At 40.4% G+C, this 16,308-nt stretch overlaps 1 protein-coding gene across 6 annotated transcripts in view; it reads right to left on the reverse strand.

Moving 5' to 3' along the window:
- Window positions 1-110: 110 nt before the first annotated feature.
- rapgef2a (Rap guanine nucleotide exchange factor 2a) overlaps window positions 111-16,308 on the reverse strand; it is a 50,999-nt gene continuing 34,801 nt past the window's right edge. For 2 of the 6 annotated variants that reach the window (XM_057331067.1, XM_057331072.1), the window contains 22 exons: window positions 16,058-16,180; window positions 15,251-15,428; window positions 15,024-15,160; window positions 14,784-14,942; window positions 14,472-14,624; window positions 14,188-14,352; window positions 13,990-14,097; window positions 13,676-13,882; window positions 13,466-13,574; window positions 13,120-13,363; window positions 12,687-12,847; window positions 10,447-10,687; window positions 9,966-10,349; window positions 9,639-9,850; window positions 8,024-8,147; window positions 7,761-7,784; window positions 6,506-6,723; window positions 4,037-4,165; window positions 2,141-2,245; window positions 1,913-2,066; window positions 1,287-1,813; window positions 111-1,193 (listed from right to left, as the gene is read on the reverse strand). In XM_057331067.1, coding sequence (XP_057187050.1) covers window positions 1,168-1,193; window positions 1,287-1,813; window positions 1,913-2,066; window positions 2,141-2,245; window positions 4,037-4,165; window positions 6,506-6,723; window positions 7,761-7,784; window positions 8,024-8,147; window positions 9,639-9,850; window positions 9,966-10,349; window positions 10,447-10,687; window positions 12,687-12,847; window positions 13,120-13,363; window positions 13,466-13,574; window positions 13,676-13,882; window positions 13,990-14,097; window positions 14,188-14,352; window positions 14,472-14,624; window positions 14,784-14,942; window positions 15,024-15,160; window positions 15,251-15,428; window positions 16,058-16,180 — 3,888 coding nt within the window. In that variant the 3' untranslated portion in view covers window positions 111-1,167. The remainder of the gene's footprint in view (window positions 1,194-1,286; window positions 1,814-1,912; window positions 2,067-2,140; window positions 2,246-4,036; window positions 4,166-6,505; window positions 6,724-7,760; window positions 7,785-8,023; window positions 8,148-9,638; window positions 9,851-9,965; window positions 10,350-10,446; window positions 10,688-12,686; window positions 12,848-13,119; window positions 13,364-13,465; window positions 13,575-13,675; window positions 13,883-13,989; window positions 14,098-14,187; window positions 14,353-14,471; window positions 14,625-14,783; window positions 14,943-15,023; window positions 15,161-15,250; window positions 15,429-16,057; window positions 16,181-16,308) is intronic. The other 4 variants (XM_057331069.1, XM_057331068.1, XM_057331071.1 and 1 more) reach the window with 4 other exon arrangements.

The following is a 16,308-nucleotide window of genomic DNA, read 5'->3' on the forward strand; positions in this document are numbered from 1 at the left end:
TAACCAGTTTAACACCTCCATGATAAGCCATGTGGACCTGCAATATTAAAGATTGTAAAAGCATCAAAGACCAGCAAACCCTGTGATACAAGACATGAGACTTCACGAACTCCAAGTCATTGCTACAATGTTTATTTTCCATCAGTCATTTGTAGCCGAATTGTGTCCAATAAACAGAATAGGTCTCTGAAATCTTTAACAAAATATAACCACTATTTACAATACTTTTAAAAAATACAAAAGTATACAGACTTCGCAAGTTGTCTTTGTAAAAGACGTAGAAATACATGTGGTACTTATAGATTTGGCTGGGTAGAAACACAAGGAGCTATAAGCGATACATTTGAACTATCACACATTTGATAACATTCTGAGTAAAATATACTGTTGTAAATATTTACTGACCATATCATGACCGACTATCGTCTACGTAACAACTTTAACTCATATCATCTACCAAAAATATCTCTTGCTTCTGAAAACTTGTGCAACAATTCATGATTTGTGCCATATAACATTTGAATAGCCAGGAATAATAGAACTCGATAAAATTCAATAAAAATAAGAAACATAAAATTCTGTGGCGACATTTGGAAAGTTCAGAAACACAATGAAATGAGAAAACGCGTTGAAAATGACCATATAATAAACACTGATGTTTGCATACAGAGATGTTTGAGACTATTGAGGTCTGCGAGGGACAGTTTCTCAGTCTTTGTCTTCAAGTGTTTGAAGAGGGCTACATCTCTCTCCGTGGTAGGTTTAACACTCTCTCTCTGAAGCACGCACACACTCACACACACTTCAACACCAAATAAAGTAACATGGCAGACTAAAACTTCAAAAGAAATGAAACAACACTGTTTGCATGATACTGTAACACTGATACATTACATCACATGTGCAACATCTCTCACCATTCCTTACTTAAATGAGACAATGATCTTCATTTTATAATGCATTGTTTGGTTTTGTTCCTTCTTTGTTTTGTACATTTTCTGTTATTAAAAGTGCCAAAACCTTCTCTGCTCTTCTCTTTCACAATAACCTCCACGAAAGCCAGAAATGCTTTGCTGCAGTTCATTTTCTGGCCCTGTTTCCACATTTTCATTCATGTCCATGGATTGTCATAAAACTTTGGTGCAGAGATAAACAAAGCGTCCACCTTCAAACAGCAGATATTTGCTCATTCTCTGTAGAAGAACAAAAAACAAGAGCATGAGCATTTTCTTGACAAAAACCTGATATACACATATATCCAGTGTGCATTTTTCAGTCAAACGTACCATCCTGTTGTGGTCGTCGTGGCGACTGGCAATGGCCATATGCTGGTAATCTACTTGATGGGCGTATCGGTGAGGGATGTTCACACGATCTTTTAACAAATCGAGACCTCTGCAGCGCTGCTGTGTAGTCTGGTGGGCGTCTGCCATGAGCATGACTAGGGCTGTTTGCATCAGCAATTGAAAGAGCAGTATAACCCGGTGGTGTGGGCGGAGGCTCTCTAAAACGCCCCTCTCTTTGATTTGCAATACTTGACGTATTTGGAGTCTCGTCCTTCCCACCTCTACGTTTTATCGTTCCTGTGTCGCCTTCCAAGTCTTCGCCCCAGTATCCGGTAGGAGTGCTCACGTGACTAGGGCCAATGCCTTCGGACAGTGTCTCCCAGCTCCGGTTGTCATAACCGACACGATGTGGAATACTTTGTATGTTGTCATGGGAACCACTGGAGCAGGACGTCCAGCTGCCACGCCCACTGTCTACCGCATCCAATGATGCACGGTCACACTGATCCTGAGTCAGAGAGTAGGACCTGAGAGAAAGAAATATAAAATCAGCTTTATAGTATTGACAATGAGAAAACAGACACAAACAAATGGAATTTTTAGATGGTTGTGTATAAATCTCCTACCCCAAGCTTATTTGGTCAGGCTCCGTCCTACACGTGTTGTGTGGATGTGTAAGTGCACGAGTTTGAGCGTGCTCATCAGTTATGATGAAATCAGAGGAGGAGGAGCTTAACAGACTCAACTGATCTGATGAATCACTCACGACCAACTGCGGGCCTATGAGACAGAGAATTACTCATTACACTCCTGCTACAATTCACTATAAAACAAACTGATTTTAATCGACATACCTTTTCTAGGTGTACTGCGAGGTGATGTGCGCGGAGAAGAAAGCAAAGACGAGGCGTTTGATTGGCTGTCCTCCGTCAGCTTTCGTTGTCTGTCCCGCCCCTCTTCTGAGAGAGAAACACACTTAGAATGACTGATGACTTCTCAATACAACCAAGACTTTAAGTCACCAGCAGAGGGCGCTCTAATGCCACTCGAACTCTGTGTGATCAATAGGCCCTTTTCACAATGAGGTCACTTAGCTTCCGCCTTTTCGCAAAGCAGTGTATCACAACATCCGTCTTGCAACAAACAAGAAGAACTTCCGTTTTGCAGTCACGCTGGAATTTAACAACTGTGAAAAAAACTGACAGAACACGTATTCAAGTACTTATCCAACACCTTCGCTAACACAAAAAGAAAACAAAACACTTACCTTCATAATCAAACAGGTACTGTTCAATGAAGAATTTGTATCCTTTCTCTAGCTTTGATCTTGTCGTTAGCGAAAATTTGTCTACAAGACGTTGTGCATCATCTAGCCGTATTTGTGGCAGTGTTAATTTCGTTGACGAAAACTATGACGAAAAGTATTCGTTAACGACATGTTTTCACTGACGAAAACGAGACGATAACTAAATAAAAATGAATGCATGATAACGAAAACTGTAATAAAATATACTGACATTTTCGTCAACTAATAAAAACGAGACGAAAATATTCTTGTCCCACCTGGCGGACATCAATTTGCGCGCATGTGCTGCTTATCTCATATAAACGGTAGAGAGAAGTCTCTGGGAGAAGGGGAAGCACACACATGTATTCTGTGTCTCCACGCGGGTTACAAAGCGTCTTATTTTCCTTCACGATCGCCGGTAAAACGCCGCAAACTTGAAGCGCGACTGCAGGTGAGTCACCCCGAAACACATTATGAAGGAAGCTCAAAGGTTTTTATATGCCTATGTTAACTTATCTGCTAACACGAGCTGCTGCATAACGTGAAATGCAACATAAAGTCAGCAAAAAGAAACCAGCGCTGTCCTCTACTGATTATAGAAGTGATGAAGTGAGTCAAACTGTATATTCGAACCAAGTATGTAACATGTTTGCATGATTAAAGAAATGTAATACAATTTATATAATATGTCTCTTTGAAAGCTATTTCTCATTCATTGCTGTATCAAGCAAAGACTCTTTCTTCAAAGAGGCATGCCATGAGCCAATAGCCTTTGAGTTTGAGCCGTGTCAGAGCGTTTCATTGGTTGAATGAACTGAATGAATATGCCCTACTTAACGAGTCAATTGAGTCAAATGGGATTGAATGAACTGGAACATGTCCTTCATGGTCTAATGTTCCAACAATGCAAATCTAGTTACTGAACTTTTCTGAAAAATAAAGGTAATGACCTGGTTTAATTTCATTTTAAGGTGAAGTAAATTATGTCAAAACTGTTGAATCTTTGTATGGAACATTTAATTACTCCAAGTAAATGATTTAAACCATTTAGATTTTAGTAGATTTAATATAATGTATATTTATTCGACTAAAATGTTTTTCATATTTCGTCGACTAAAACTAGACTAAAACTAAAATGATGGGGTTGACTAAAATGTGACTAAAACTAAATTGCATTTTCGTCAAAAGACTATGACTAAAACTAAATCAAAATTTGCTGTCAAAATTAACACTGATTTGTGGCAGATGTGCAAGGGACTTGGTAAACTCCATTCTGAGGCGCTAGCGGAAGTAACTTCTTCTTGAGTTTTACTGGCGGTTGGCAAACCAGCTTATAGGTGCATTACCGCCACCTTATGAACTGGAGTGCTAGCGGAAGTAACGATACACTGCTTCACGGCAGATGCGTGACGTCATGTGAAAAGGGCGTATTGTGTGTTTATAAAAGAGAAAACATTCTAACCAAATGGTGGCAGCTCTTTGCCAGCTGCTTTCTTGTGACCAGCATTTCCATTTGGGTGCTGAGGAGTGGAGCTTCTCTGACTGACGGGAGATGCATCTGTTCGTCTCCTCTCACCTGAGCTCTTCAGTGCTGAAAAACAAACACATGAACGTTAAAAATTACATGAACAAAATTGTTTGTGGAAGCAAAAGACCATTTTGCTTTATTTTGACCTGATACAGAGAACAGTTGATAATGGATACCAACTACACAAATCAAAGTGAATTTGCTAAAAATGGTCGTGGCCTACAAGCTATTAACACACAGTTTTTTAAAGGATTGACTCTGAACTAATGGTTTAAGAAATATTTAAAGGTTAAAGATGAATATCTCTATATCTAGATCAATCATAAGTGCTGCATTTTACCCTTGAGAAAATTTCAGGATCACAGAAAAAAACAGCACAAAAATATTAATGCAAGGCCTCTGCTGGTTTCTGTATCATCCTTTTTTCCTATTCCTTTTAGTACTGCTGTGAACTTGAAATCTCAAACAAATTAAACAAAATTGCTTTTCTTTCAGCACAAGCTTCTGCTTTACACTTTAAATAAATCTGTACTTTACATTTTATGACACGTGAATGAACTCCACTTGAAACTATTCATAGAACTAATTTATATAACAATTCATGACATTTTCCCTCGTTCCCCATTTTTTTGCATCTATTCTTTGTGAATTTCCTTTGACCAATGTAAGAAGTGCACAACTTCAACATAGCCTTATAAACATTAATCTAAAAAAAACTGGGTTGATCGATGCACAAACACAACATACTGTAGGGACAGACAAGGGTATCCATTACCATGAACAAAGAACTATAGAAACTATCAAGGTAACTATATTAGAATTATGATGGCCCACCACAGAGCCACACATCTGTGAAAGGTAATCTTGCTTCACATTTTCACTCTCTCATACTTCAGTAATACACATTTATTTCCTTTAAATAATCTTTTAGATTTATTCTATTATCTAACAAATACCTTTTCATATTTATTTAAAATAAGACTCCTTTTTATTTAATAGTTTATTAAAGATCAATATGCTTACTGGTTGGGTGCACACAATTTAATACGCTTTATTGATATGTGTGTTTTCTGAGTTTAAGTTACCGTGTTGTGGAGCAGCGGAGCCGAGGTCCAGCACTTCCTGGGGTGGTTCATCCAAATAAAGGACTGGCGTGCCACCGGCCCCGCATATTAGTTCGCAGGTCGCAACTAACTGGCTGATTGACTGCGACGGGTGTAGGGAGAAGTGATTGTTTGCTGGGACTTCTAGTTTCTTATGCTGGCTTCTTATTTGCTTTAATGTTTACTTGTCATAGTTTACCTTTTCTTATATTAGTAGTTTAAATGATTGTTTTGTTATTTGTACTGAATGTCTTACTTAGTCGGTTTATGGTTCTCCCCATGTGTGTTTAGTTGGACTAGTCCATTTGTATAAACGTGTTCCTTTGTGTCATTTGAGGAAGGTCAGTTTTGTTAGCTGCTCAGTTCAGTTTGCTCTGGGCTAGCTTTTGTTAATTGAGCTCAGTTTATTTTTGTTGACCTCGTTTCTTAAGTTAACTCGTATGTGGATTTCTTCTTTAATTTTGAAAATGTTAATTTGAAGATTTTTTGGAATAAAATCTTTTATGCTTGGGAACTTTTTTGCTATGCCACTTATTTTGACTGCTTGGTCCCTGACAAGGATAAACACCAACAGATGGAAAAGAAATCACTCTGAAAATGATTTAACAATGTTGTTTCCCTGTAACAGATGGTGTATGGTGTAGACCAGCGGTTCTCAATCCTGGTCCTCGCGGACCCCCGCTCTGCATATGTTGTATGCTTCTCCTACCGCTTCGGAGGTTTGTTCAATATGCCCGTAAGAGCCCTGCGAAGTAAACATCACTAGATATTCTGCCATAATTCCAGTTCTAAATGGGCGTATATGTTCCATCCAAAGGGCACTAAGCGTGACTACGCAAATAACCCTTCAAACTTCCGTAGTAGGTTTTGTCTGTGTGAGGACGCTGTGTTCGTGTTCTTAAATTAACTTCAGCCGATTCCCTGTGTGCAGTGAGTAGAGAGCAATGAACACTGGTCAGGGAGCACGTCAATTGGAACGATTCATTCATTGAGCTCTCTTCTAACGAGCTGGCGATTTAAATCAGGTGTGTTAAACAAGAGAGAAACACAAAATATGCAGAGCGGGGGTCCGCGAGGACCAGGATTGAGAACCGCTGGTGTAGACTACACCATTCTCAAAACTTCAAAACAATTAAAAGTTACCGTCAGATATGTGAACATGCCTTTATAATTTTAAACTTACCAATAGGCCAACTAGCGATTACCAATTACTTTTACAGGCGTTAACCATTTCTGACATACTTAGCTTTCACCACAGTAAAGAAGGAAAGGAAGCCGTATAGATATTAGTCAGACTCACATGTGCTACTGGGAGGTTCACACTGTATAGAGAGGTCTTGAAGTGTGTCCTCGTCGCTCTCGTAAGTGTGCGTGTCCAGATACTGCCGCACGCATCTGCTCATCATCTCCACCTCGTAGAGTTTCTTAGCACTGAGGAAAGAGCTCCGCCTACCTTTCCTTTTCCCACCCATTGTTCCGATGTCTGAGAAAGAAGAGCTGCTCACTTGACTCAGAGATCTACACACACACACACACACACACACACACGCACACACACACACACACACACACACACACATGTTAATGACAACATCGAACTACTTAACACATCAAACCAACGGAACAGAAGTTATCAAGGGGGAAACAGTCCTTCCTGTCAGTTTAGACATCAGGACAAATCGGTTGCTGTAGCTGTAAGAAATGTTTAACATGCACAACAGAGAGCAGAGTAACTATATTAGAAAACTACAGGTTAGCGAAATATGTCTAAAACAGTATCAAAATAGTACATTTATAAAGCTTTATGGTATACAGAAAAAGTTCATGCTTTTCTAGAGGGTAAAATGAGCATTTGGTGGAATGAAGAAAATATTTTTAAGACACAGTGCAACTAAAACAGACTAGACACAAAGTGTATGTGGAGTGAGTTATGTACACAACACAGCAAAACATGACAGTTAAAGGGAAAGTGTGCATTTTTTTTCTAAATAAAAACGATTCTACAATAACAGCTTAAAGTGATAGTTTACCCAAAAATGAAAATTCTGTCATTTAGTTGTTCTAAACCTGTATAAGTTTAGTTATTCTGCACCTGTATACATTTTGTTGTTCTACTGAACACTAAGAAAGATATTTGGAAGAATGTTTGTAACCAAACAATTCTGGGGCACTACTGACAACCATACTAGGACAAAAAATACTATGGCAGTCAATGTTGCCCCAGAAATGTTTCCCACATTTTGTTTTTAACAGAAAGAAATGTATACAGGTTTGGAACAAAACGAGGGTTAGACAATAACCGAATTTTCATTTTTGGGTGAACCGTCTGTTGCTCTGTTTGAGTATGCACATCGGCTCAACCGATAACATTGGATTTGAGGTCCAATGCTATCTATTTGTCTGTCTGGCCAATGATAGAAAAGTGTTCTGGAAAACCTGTTAGAAAACTATCAATAATTCCTTTCGGTGATGCTAGTGGTGCAGAAATGACACAATTCACCTTTAACAGAGAAAGTGAAAGAGAGAAAACCAGAGACAGTAGCGGTCCCACTTACCCTAAACTCCTCCACTTTTTCTTCCTACAACAGAGCCAAAGAACAGAAAAATGGAGAGAACGAGGACACAAAAAGACACTAGTGCTTAGACAGTGAAGCCCACAGAGCAAAAGCCCATATAAAGCAAGTCCATTAAAGACACCAAGCACACAATGACCGACAGCAGAAACTATCAGCAATGGATATACGTCACACTGTGTGTAAGTGCGTGTCTGTGTCATTTTATTATCTATGCTGAATAATTGTATGAGTTGTGAGCGTACCTGGTTTTAAAGAGCAATGCAGGATCCATGGTGTTGGAAGCCATTCGAAACACATGCCTGATCTCTCGTGCAATCATTCTCAACTTTTCGAAATTCACCAGACCATCCACTTTTGAGTTGTTGCCTATAAAACAGATTTACCAGCGTTTAACAAAAAGTTTAAAAGTAGCATCCAAAATATTAGCATGACCCACAATGACCACGTTTACATGGACAACAATAATCTGATATTAACACGATTAAGACAATACTCTGATTAAGAATGGACCATGTAAACAGAGCTTTTTGATTAGCTTAATCCGTCTAAACTCATAACCGTAGTAAACACAAATCGAATCAAGACGGGTGGAGCACTCCTATTTTAGTCGCATTATTGAAGTGCGGTATAGACATGTACACAGCTTAATCGCACTATTACCGGCGCGTAGGAACTTTCGCAGCAGGTTACGCACACGCACGGCAGTGGACAGCCGTTTCGTTTTACGGCAAACAACATGGCTTCAAGCAAGAAAGCACATTTTTGGTCCGAGCGGGAAACAAGAAAGATGCCAACAATTCTAGAAAATAAATGAAACACCAAAAACTGTATGTGGTACCATGGCGAAGACGAACTGTTTGTTGATACATGGAATTATGGAGGGAACGTCGAACGGCGTCGCTTAGGGACGTAATGACGTACGCCATAAATCGAACTATGTAGTGTAACATGTAAAACGGGAACATGAAAGGTATATTCTTAAAGCGACTCATGTAAACACCTTAATCGTAATATTAGCTTACTCAGAATAAGGCAAATAATTTGATTACTGATGTCCATGTAAAGGTGGTCAATGTCTTTGAGATCCCAAAACCAGTTTGTAAATACACGACCGGTTTGTCATGTGTAATTTCGCATGTAGAAAACATGACGCCTTTATTAGGAGTCTGTTCGCTTATAGAAAACAATGTGTTTGATGTTTAAAGACGGAAACAGCATTTCTCATTAGCGTTATGTGACCCTTCTTTTGTCGATGGAAGCACAGGCTCACAGCCTGCCCCTGGCTGCGTTATCTGTTGAAAAGGGGGTGGAGACTAGCAGCTCATTTGCACTTAGAGACACACACCAAAACAGCGCGTTTCTCCTCACATGCAAAACCGGGCAATTAGGGCATGGTATAATAAAAGATCTGCGGTGTATTTTGAGGTGAAACCTCACAGACACATTCTGTGGACCCCTAAGATTTATATTACATTTGTGTAAAAGTAGAAAGAAACCTCTCCTTTAAAACTCGCCTTAAGACATATTTGTTTGATGAGGCTTTTGCTAATATGTAAATTAGTTTTTAGCACTTGATGTTTTATACTTTTATTTCTATAACTACCATTTTATTTGTCTTACATGGTTGATAGTATTTTATTCCTCTTCTTTTCTTCTATTTTATATTGCATTACTGTATGGAATTGTACAGCACTTTGGTACACTATTGGTGCTATATAAATAAAATTTTGATCGATTGATTGAAAATAGTAGCTTTACTCCATAAGGAGTCTTTAAGTGATGTGTAAACATTTTTAACTCGAAATAAAAATGAGCAAACGTAATCTAAGCACATTAAAATGTAGATATGTACATTACCCTCGTGGAGGAAGGTGAGGTCTTTTTTTACAACAGGAAACAGAGGGATGACGGGCGGCTGCAGGTTATGCTTGTTGAGAAGGTTGCGATATTTGGCCATATTTCGAGACGGGTCGAACACGTCCTGAAGTTCCGCCAAAAGCTTCTCGTATTTTCCGGGCAAACGTTCCCATGTGGATCGCAACCGTGAGACGGGTGCTAGATTAAACCCACTACAAAACCCACAAACAAGCACACAAAAAAGACACAAATATTACTCGATGTGAATTGTCTGACCTTCCCGAGGTGGCACCTGGTATGCATATTGCTAGCGAGTTAGGCAATTACCTGATAATAGCGAACATGGAGTTAAAGTTCTTGCAGTCGCGGCAGTGAAGGGCAATTTTTATAAAGTGCTTGATGATCTTCACTCTTTTGGCCAGGTTGGTTTCCCGTACGACCTCCGTTGCTACCCAGAAAGTCTCCTGGTTCACTAGACTTTCGAAATTGTGAAGGTTGGTGGTAGACTCTTGTGGGCGGAGCTTGAAGAGGTCAGTGATGTAATCCGTTGGTTCGATGCTCGAGAAGAGAAGATAGTTGCGTGCTGACAGCTGATTGGCTATCTCCATGGAGCTTAGGGATAACAGAGAGACCTGAGATTCTCGCTGCATCTCCTGAGCTTCCACATCTGAACAAAGCGTCTCTGTCTCCATGTTGTTCTTTAGATAGTACCTGACATGGGAGATAAAACATTACACTTATTTCAATAAATCTTATTTCTGAAATGTAATGCGCGTCTATTTAATACAGGTGTGTATTAAATCCAAACCTGGCACTAAGCTGTATCCTGTCAGCCAGTTTGGAGAGTTGATCGGGAAGTCGTCTCTGTTTGATAACGCCCTCCTGCGTGACTGACACGTCACAGAGCGAATAAGCTTCGGGAGATGAAGTCAAGCCAAACTCTCGTATCGCCTGATTGGCCGCCTCTCTTGCTGTGGTGTCCCTATTGATCAGAAAGTAACGACTCTGTTGGTCTGCCTTGAACACACGCAGCACCTGGTCTTGCAGTTCTGCGAATGAGAACGTTAGAAAACAAACAAATTAAAATAACTGTAGTTAAAAAAAATAAACCTAATGAACATTCCTGTATAGAACGGATTACATGCAGCTTCTAGGACTATATTAGCTAAATAGAAAGATGAAAGGACCCCTAATAAACAAAGTCAAAAAGGTTAGTTGGAGATCAATGTTTAGAGAGCCAAGCAGAATTTAGAGGCAGCAACAAAATGAAACATGAATAAATTAAACAACATTTTGGATAGCGTGTCAGAATGACTCCAACCTAAAATAGAGCTGAGATGGAGACATAGGAAGTTCTAGGGAAAAGAAAATCACGGTCATCTCGTGACTGGCAGACCTGGTAAAAATGTGGAGTATTAAAAGCTACAGAAACAGAAAGAGTCATCTAAAGATCACTCTTAGGAAAAAGAAAGCTAATTTAACTACAGGACTTGGCCCAGCGGCAAGTTTTGCAGATGGCATGATGTACAAGTCTATTTTGACAGGCCACTTAAAAAAATTAAGAGACAGAAATAGTCCCACAGCTTTAAGGCGTGTGTATTTGCGTGACTCAGTTTTGCCGGGCAAAACACGGCAACAGGCAAAACACATAGCAACAGATCAACTACACCCTTTTTTGTTAGTGCTAATAAAATAATTCCATTGCCCTTAAAGGAACAGTTCACCAAAAATGAAAATTCTGTCTTCATTTATTCATCCTCAAGTTGTTTCAAAGCTGTATACATTTCTTTGTTGTGATGAACACAGAGAAAGACATTTGGGAGAATGCTTGTAACCAAACAGTTCTCGGCCACCATTGACTAATATAGTAGGAAAAATTGCTTGCCTGCAAGTGACGGCTTGTAGCATGTAAATGCTAGTCTTATGCCATCAGCGCCAAAACATTGCCATTGACTCAAGTTTGCAACAAAAACCCGCCAGACCTGTACAAGAATGATTACAGCTACAAAAATCGACAGAGCTATAGAGAATGAATAAGAGTCAAGTAGAGACTGGACTACAGGCTACTAGAGAGAGAGAGAGACAGACAGGCAATTATGTAAGACAGGCATCTATGGAGATGATCAGATCCAAGGAACTGAGATCTAGAGAGACGGGTGAAACAGGTGTTTGAAGAAACCGAAGCAGTGTGCGAATACTCACGAGTGAATCCAGGAGCTGTGAGCAACGAGAGGGTAGCAGGGACATTAGAACATCGCACATTTATGACAGAGATATTGAAGAAGGCAGGAACACAAATGCAGAATGTAAATGCAGGGGTAAAGCAGAATGCAATTATCAAGAGTGGATTTCAAGATAAATACAGTAAGAACAGAGTATGGTGTGCACGTGACAGGGTTAATGTTGTATGGTTTTAAAGTGATAGTTCACCCAAAAATAAAATGTGTCATCTTTTCACCCTCACGTCAGTCAAAACCCGTATATGACTCTTTCTTCTGTTGAACACAAAGAAGATATTTTAAGAAATATCCATACAATGGAAGTCAGGCGGGTCAATGTCCTTTAAACAATCTTTTCTTTTGCAGAAGAAAGTCATACAGGTTTGGAATGACTTGAGGTTAGTAAATAATAAATACATTTTCATAATTTAAAGAATTATCCTTTTAAACAGTCACACCGTCCACTGACCATCCATGGACTTTTTGATTAATATCCCACACAGAAAAAGCAAGAGCTGTTTCTTGTTACAAGCTTTTCTTACTTGTAGTAAAACCATAATAATCACAAATGTACCTCACCAACAATAAACTATGGTTATTTTTCCTGAGCGTTTCTAAAAATGGAAAGCTCAAATATGATTGGTTGGCTTCATGAAGTTTCGGGGCAAGACGGGGTGCAGTGCACAGGAATTAATCCATCCCAACAGAAAACAGTCACATTTACAATTTCTCAAACTGTAAAGTGAGCATCGTATGATTTTAGGGTGAAACTGTACCGCGGTCAGATTTTTTTGTGAATGTTATGTATGATCATACTGAGAGCGTTTACCTGGTGGCTGTGTACTGTAGTCGATAATGCGTTGCTGGCCCTGGGCCAGGTCAGGGTTACTGGATGAGAGATTTCCGCTGACCGGCATTGTGGGCAGAGCCAGTTTGTTCTGCCGTAATCCCACAATGCTGTCATCCTGAGTCTGGCCTAAACTGAGGTCACTGCAGAAAAAAAAGAGCAATGATTCAGCACGGTTCAGTATAACGTTATCTATATTTCCTGCTGATTTCCACATAAACCACAAGGGTGGATGTAACAAATTCCCAAAAACCCTTCTGATTTTGAATCATACTGTTGTAGTGTGACATCATTCTGACTATGGTCTTATCTCTTCAATGTTTCTTAATTTCCAAGTTTTTATTCTACACGCCAGCTTTAAACCGAACAAAATAACTATGTACTGTATATGAGAATAGCGTGTGCATGTGTATACCTGTAAGGTTTCTGAGGTAGGATACTCATTCGTGTTTTGTCTAGAATCTTCATCAGTTTGATTCGGCCGCCCATAGTGTGCGCTTTGGCCTTCTTGCTGACTTTCTCTTGACCTATGACATCAGAATCAGCCCCAAGCTCAGGTACAGACAAACGGCTATTTTTCTTTCCATCGCCGATCTTTGGAAGATGAGGGACGCCGTTTTTTCTTTCTTCTGCCACCCTGGCCACCAGCTCCTTGAAGACTGAGAAGAATGAAAAAAGATGAAAGCAGGTCAGCAAAGGGCGAGTGACTTCACTCGTGGTGCGTTTGAGTGTTGAAAGATGCATCCCAGTGGGAATCTCACCTAAGAGGTTGGTTTTGACACTCATACACAGCTGGATGTTGTTCTTGAGAATTTCAATTGCTTTGGACAGCTGCACATTCTCAAAGGTTTGTCCGTTCACCTCCAATATCTATGGACAGTAGGTAATAAATGAATTAACACAAACATAACGACAGCAAAAACCGTTTCACTACTCAGCATTGTAATCTATAGAGTTTTGAAAGGTGGTACCTGGTCCCCACGTTTAAGCCCCGCCTCCTCTGCCTTGCTCCCCACCTCCACGGTGCTGATAAAAAGGCGTGTCCCTCGTTCGGCACCTCCAATAAGCGTGAAGGGGAGGGGCTTCTCCCGTGCAGACCTTGTTATTGTAATCACTCGGGGTTTGGCTTTAGCAGCGCAAGCTATGTTAAGCAACCGCAACTGACCGGTCATTTTCTGCTTAGATAAAAAAGACAACATTAGATACTCAGACTTGACTTTCTTGAGGTATGCATGCAATTAATTAGAGAGATGGTTATTAAGTAATGCTTGCATGCTCTCCTCACCTCTCTTTCCAGGTTGCTCTGAAACTCCTCCAGGAAACTGGTCATGTCAGGGTTACCTTCAAAGTCGCTAAAGTGATTGTTAACCCATAACAGTACAACTCGTGTTACCTAAGCGAGAGAGAATGAGCAAATGAGTGCAGCACAGCAAAAGCCTAATGCGTGTGTTCCCATCCAAAGAAGACAGATTTAGGCCTCTACCTTGTCCCGTAAGCTAGGGTCATTGAACCAGTCCAGAAGTCTCTGTCCTAGAATCAGAGGACTGGGCAGGAAGGTACGATATGTTAAGAGGAAGTCCTCGATGTAGGTGGGGTCCACGACCGAATGATCCTCCACTAAGTGCTGCATCAGCCTCTCAGCCGTACCCTATGGAATTGATAATTCTCACTTATTTAAAACACTTCTTTAAAACATGGAATTAATTAAATGTTTTATTAGTTGGTTAAATGGTCAGTCAGATTTTTGCAAAAGGTGGCAGTCTTCACCTTGACAACAATGTGTCCCTTGCGGGTACCCGTCCGGTCGAGCTCTCGGTGTTCCTTCACCATGACGATTTCCCCTTCCTCCTCCACACGTTGTGTGTTCTGCTCAACCTGATTCAGAATGCAGCAGTAGTCCTGCTGTGCAATACACACAAACTACACACACACAAAAAAGTGTTTCCATTTTTATGCAATTTTTGTGTGAAAAATGGTTATCAAACACATTAGCAAGAAGGCAAGTAAATGACGATTTTCAAGACTTAACATATAAAATGTTAATATAATAAAGTCAATAACGTTTCCACATTTTCTTACCTGACAGTCATCCACCTTGGTCTTCATGATTCCAGTCATCAGCTGTTTGTTCATCGAAGGAGAGACACCGAAACTTCCACCCATGCACACACTTTCACTGCGGCCATCTGGATAGATCACCTCTACAGCTCCATTCAGAATAACGGACCAAGAGTCCAGCTAAACAAGACACACACACTTGCCTGTTATCATCTGAATATCAATGAGAAGCAGAGGTGCTCAAAATGACTCCAGTCTTACCTCTTCACCATGATTCAACACAATGGTTCCGGCCCGTTCCACCACTGCAAACACCATAACAGCACACAGCTCCCTCCGAACCGAAACGCTCAGACTGGCGAATGCCGGGAGCTGCTGTACGAACTCCAACAGCTGCTCTGTAAACATATAAACAAAACCTCGGCACAATGAATTCATTGCTTGCAACATCATCGAGCACAGTAACAAAACAGAAAAGCGTGTTTTACCGATGTCATCGTCGGTACGATCCATGGGATCCTTCTCTAGACAGTCTCTTACGATATCCCGACTCATGAGAGGGTCAGTCCCCCTCCCCACGTCTTCATCATCATCGTCTTCATCAGAGTCCACTGCTGTTTCGGGAAGTCCGCTGAGATCCATGTCGCCACACTCGCTCTCGGTGGCCTGCAAGAGATAAAAACGCTGTGAGGTTGCAACGCCCTGCGTATTTTTTAGCTGACAATGTATGGTTTTTAAAAGCGCCTGACGTTTGATTTTGCTTTAGTGGATTTCATTCCTTGGTGACCTGCGTTATCAAATAAACAACAAAGCAAATCATGCAGATATGCTCAGTGTGTGTGTGTGTGTGTGTGTGTGTGTGCGCAGAGGGCCAACCTCGTGTTTGTTGGGGGTCACAAAGTAAAAATAGCTAATAAAAGTTTTGAGGTCAGTTAGAAAATAGTAATTCAAAGTAAAGCGGAGCACAACGAGGCAATAAATCAATGCCCTCTAGTCACTCACATATGTAGCACCAGAAAATCTGATACATTACAGTGAATGAGTACATGCAGGGAGAGCGTCTACAGCGGGGCAGGGTGGTAGTGTTTGTGTATTCAGTAAATGTTTGTGTAATGCTGATCTGTGGATCAAGAGGTGTGTGTGTTTGAGGATTGACATGAATAGGTTATAGAGAGGTGACGGTAGGGGGGGTTCCCCTCTACAGGGGAGGATTTAAGCGTGTGTTCCAGATGTTCATGCTAAATCTCTGTCAGGATTGCTTTCTAGGGGGATAGAAATGAAGAGTCTCTTATCACCTGGTAAATATCTGATAGGCTGCTACTTCCTGAATCGCTAGCAATGCTGGAGCGTGATTGGCTGGAAGTCATGTGGGAGTGGCAGCTGTCGGACGGGTGAAGCTTCGAGAAATCTGCAGGAAGCTGTGAGAGAAATAAATACACAGATATAAATCAAACAAACACAGAGATAGACATACACATACAGGCCACACTGGTACAGAAGCATATCCGGTTTCATTTTTAAATCTTATATATATATATATATATAT

Source organism: Triplophysa rosa, linkage group LG4 (genome assembly GCF_024868665.1).
Source record: "Triplophysa rosa linkage group LG4, Trosa_1v2, whole genome shotgun sequence".
NCBI classification, from domain to species: Eukaryota; Metazoa; Chordata; class Actinopteri; order Cypriniformes; family Nemacheilidae; genus Triplophysa; species Triplophysa rosa.